General features: G+C 54.1%; 2 protein-coding genes across 2 annotated transcripts; one reads left to right on the plus strand and one right to left on the minus strand.

Moving 5' to 3' along the window:
* Positions 1–15: 15 nt before the first annotated feature.
* Positions 16–2230, plus strand: L226DRAFT_527732 (uncharacterized protein; the record flags this gene model as incomplete). Its single annotated transcript, XM_067679165.1, has 7 exons — positions 16–84; positions 137–388; positions 814–1271; positions 1354–1456; positions 1509–1617; positions 1670–1777; positions 1839–2230. 7 exons carry the CDS (start codon positions 16–18, stop codon positions 2228–2230), a joined length of 1491 nt encoding a protein of 496 aa, XP_067528214.1.
* Positions 2231–2810: 580 nt separating this feature from the next.
* On the minus strand, positions 2811–3319 carry L226DRAFT_583086 (uncharacterized protein; the record flags this gene model as incomplete). The annotated part of the gene is made up of 1 exon (XM_067685551.1): positions 2811–3319. A coding segment is annotated over one exon (509 nt), but the record flags the coding sequence as incomplete, so codon positions are not given.
* Between the last annotated feature and the right edge of the window lie 128 nt (positions 3320–3447).

A 3447-nucleotide genomic window follows, 5' to 3' on the forward strand; every position in this document is an offset into this window, starting at 1 on the left:
GACGATTACGACATCATGGAGAGCATCATTGCAGTGGCACCGAAGTTGCGGAAGTTGAAGTTGCTCGAGAAGCCGCGGTCATACGTACGTTCCTCATACTCTTACTATCTTGTTTGGTGACAAATATTGCGATCAGCGCCGTAAATGTCATGCTCGTAGAGCCTGGAACGACGCAAGAAGCTGGTATCGTAGTCTTCTAAGACTCGACGCCCTGGAGGACCTCGCTCTTCGCACGGCGGCTGCGTTCATTCACTATCCAACGGCGGCAGCGGAGCGGCAGATCGTCCTGCGATGGGTTGCGAAGCGTCTGAACGTTCCGAGTTCAGATCGCTTGGCCTGCGCTCATCCCACGTTGTCGTTCATACGCATCTGGTATCGGAGCGGGGACGTGGGTAACGGAATACTCACAGCGTGGTCAAGGTCTACTGGAACGTGGCAAAACATTATCAGGACGGTCAATCCTAATCCTGGCACGCTGTTTTGATTGTAGTAAGTTGCGCCGTCTGTCGTATGCCATCACTGCCGTCTGACTTTAGCGTCTCATAGTCAACGTCGACGCGTGACGTCAGTGACGTTGCCTAGATATGTTTTGTGTTGTATATCACTCATGAGATGATCCTATGTATGCGTATGCGTATGCGTTCAAGCGATTTGGTATTTGTCCCTGCGTGCCCGGTCTTGAGAGCCTGTGAGCGTCGCGAGCCGGCATAAAGGTCTTTCTCTGGGAGTCGAGCATGGCAGGCGCCCTCAGCCACTTTGCCAGTGCTCTTCTACTCTCTCTTGATCTTCATCTTCATCTTCTTCTTTATCAAGCCTTCACGGTTCCTTCGTCAGATGGATCGTCCTGTGTGCGATTACTCACCCACGAGTTCGCTTCAGGCCCTCGCTGCCGTCGCTCAACATGCCAGTGGCGACTCTTCTCCAGACAACTCGTCGCCAACCATGTATTCGCCGAACATATACTCACCGGACACGTCTTTGCCAGGAACACCTGCTACCACTGTCGCGATTCCCTCTGTGGCTGGTTCTCTTCTCCTGTCTGTGGAGCCTCCAGACGACGACAAGTGGCGCGGTCATGATAGTGACTTCGCGCCTATTCAAGGGACCTCCACCGTGTTCCCAGTCGACCTCTTGCCATCTATTGAAGCTGCCGCCCCGACACTCCGCCAGCTTCCTGACAGCAGGTTTGACTCTCGATACACCCGACGCACCGAGGCGCCTTCAACATCGAGACGTCGCGCCAGTAACAGGTTAATCTCCGGACTCCAAGTGTGAGTACCCTACTTACCATCCTACCCGGGAAGGTCCTCATCGCATGATCAGAACCAGGAACCTCAAAAACGATCATGACAGTTGCACCATATCACTGTATGCTTCGGTGATGGAGCGATTGAACGTGGTACACAAGGACAGCGTGTCGGCCTTCCAGGAAACCTTGCGCCTCGCCCGCTCCAATGTCCGCCACCTTTTATACTGTAGCCGACATGCACCTGACCTCTGTTCTCCAGGAAACTCACAACGTCCGTGATGCGAAAGCGGACGATGAAATCGCTACTCGCCTGGCCGAGATCTTCGATGTGCTGAAGGCGATCAACAATACCATGTCACGTATGTACGGTAAGCAACCAGTGATCATTGATGATTGTCCGTATGCTGACAACGATCATAGTTCTCGAGGGCGCGAAGACCAACCGGTTTCGAATGCCGCAGAACTTCGTAGGCAGTACCATCGGAAGAGTACACATGACCGAAGCATCGCATCGGCAGCATATGGTAAGTGCGTTCGTACCGCCGTATCTGGCATGGTTGTATTCTAACGCGTGTGCTTAACTCTACAGTCTACCGTTGGGCACTTCATGTCCACGGCGCCCGACTCCGTCTCGGACGAGAGCGGTCTCGTCGATTTCGAGCCAATCACCCTTCGGCTGTGGCAGTTGCTGGCTCTGATAGCACTGGGCTGCGCTGCGACACTCCTGGATATCTCATGGGCGACCTCCCATCCTCCCCTTCCTCCTCCCAAGCTGTCGCCGCCGACCCCTCCCTCCTGCAAGGTCAGCTACCCGATCTGGGAGGCTCTCGGCAAGCAGTAAAACAGAAATTCAACTTGTTGTCTAAGCTAGTAATCGAATTTGTACGCGCTAGTAATCCCAGCATTATCGATGGGCCACAAGACGTGCCAACAGGTGAAAAGACACCTGAGCCTGGCAGGGCGATCCATCTCGTACTGTAGTTTCAGGTCCCTCAAATACAATGTACTTACCAACATACCTAGTACCGCAGCACGGCCGGGATCCCGGTGTAGACGTAGCTACACAACGGCCGGGAATCTGGTGTAGAGATTGCCATACTTGCGTGTCCCCAGATCTTGCACGAGCCGGACGTGTTGAGCGATATCTCGGTTCCCCGTCCTCCGATTAGCTTCAAAATTTGAAAGTATTTTGGCAATGCCATGATACACCTCTGTATGAATTTTGGTGGAAAACGGATTGGAGGAAGAGCAAGGATCTGGGAAACGGTCGTTTGACCCCAGAACCTGCACACGGGCGCCTGACGGATTTCGCGCAGGGTCTCTCGCTGTCTACCATCTTCCTGGAGCACACCGACACTCAAAAAATTACGAGCTGTGTTTGATGCATACGCTACACTATCTCTGAGAAGTCTCAGAGAGCTAAATTGAAGTAAAAGCTCGGGAGAAGGCGACCTATGGTGATCTCATAGATTCAAACATAGCTGCCGCAATTCTCATTGTTTTTCCACCGTTCTTTCTCAAGAACGTTGTTACTATGCTAAGTTATCTATTGGTTTAGTTGTTACCTTTGGTCGTGGAGTTTTGAGACGGCTAGAGCCACTTGTGCAATATCTTCGATCAGCCGGCGCTTGTGCAAGATCTGGGGACACGCTAGTAGTGCGGCCGGAAAGTGCTTGTCGCGGTGTCCCAGGTCGGCCGGGGTGGACGGGCAAGTGGAGTCGCTGCGGGGCCTGCCTTCATGGAGCAGCCGCAGTCGCCGCTTGACCGACCCAATCAGCCTAGACGACACGGAGAAGCCAGGCGCATTCTCGTCGGACTCCATCTCGAGCGACTTCGTATCAACGTCCAAGTCCCTCTTGCCCGGCGTAGGTGCAGGAGGGGTGACGAGATCGCGCAGGATGCCAGTCACAGAAGGACGCGTTGTTGCGACAACGTCCATGTTCGGGATTGGTGGAACCTCTTCGGGGTTGCAGAGGCAGGTCACGTAGACGCTGATGTGCAGGTCGAGCGAGGTGCCCGCGACGGCGTTGGTGATCTCCATGAGCATCGGCGCGAACCAGTGGATGGCGCCTGAAGGAAGATTGTCAGCATCCGGGGAACCACGAGCTAGTGATCAGCTTACCGTACGAGCGGACACACCACGCAAACTCGATACGGCGCGTCTTCTCTCCATGTACGCGACCGAGCTTGACACAACG

This window comes from Lentinus tigrinus, assembly GCF_003813185.1.
Source record: "Lentinus tigrinus ALCF2SS1-7 unplaced genomic scaffold L226scaffold_143, whole genome shotgun sequence".
Classification (NCBI taxonomy): Eukaryota; Fungi; Basidiomycota; class Agaricomycetes; order Polyporales; family Polyporaceae; genus Lentinus; species Lentinus tigrinus.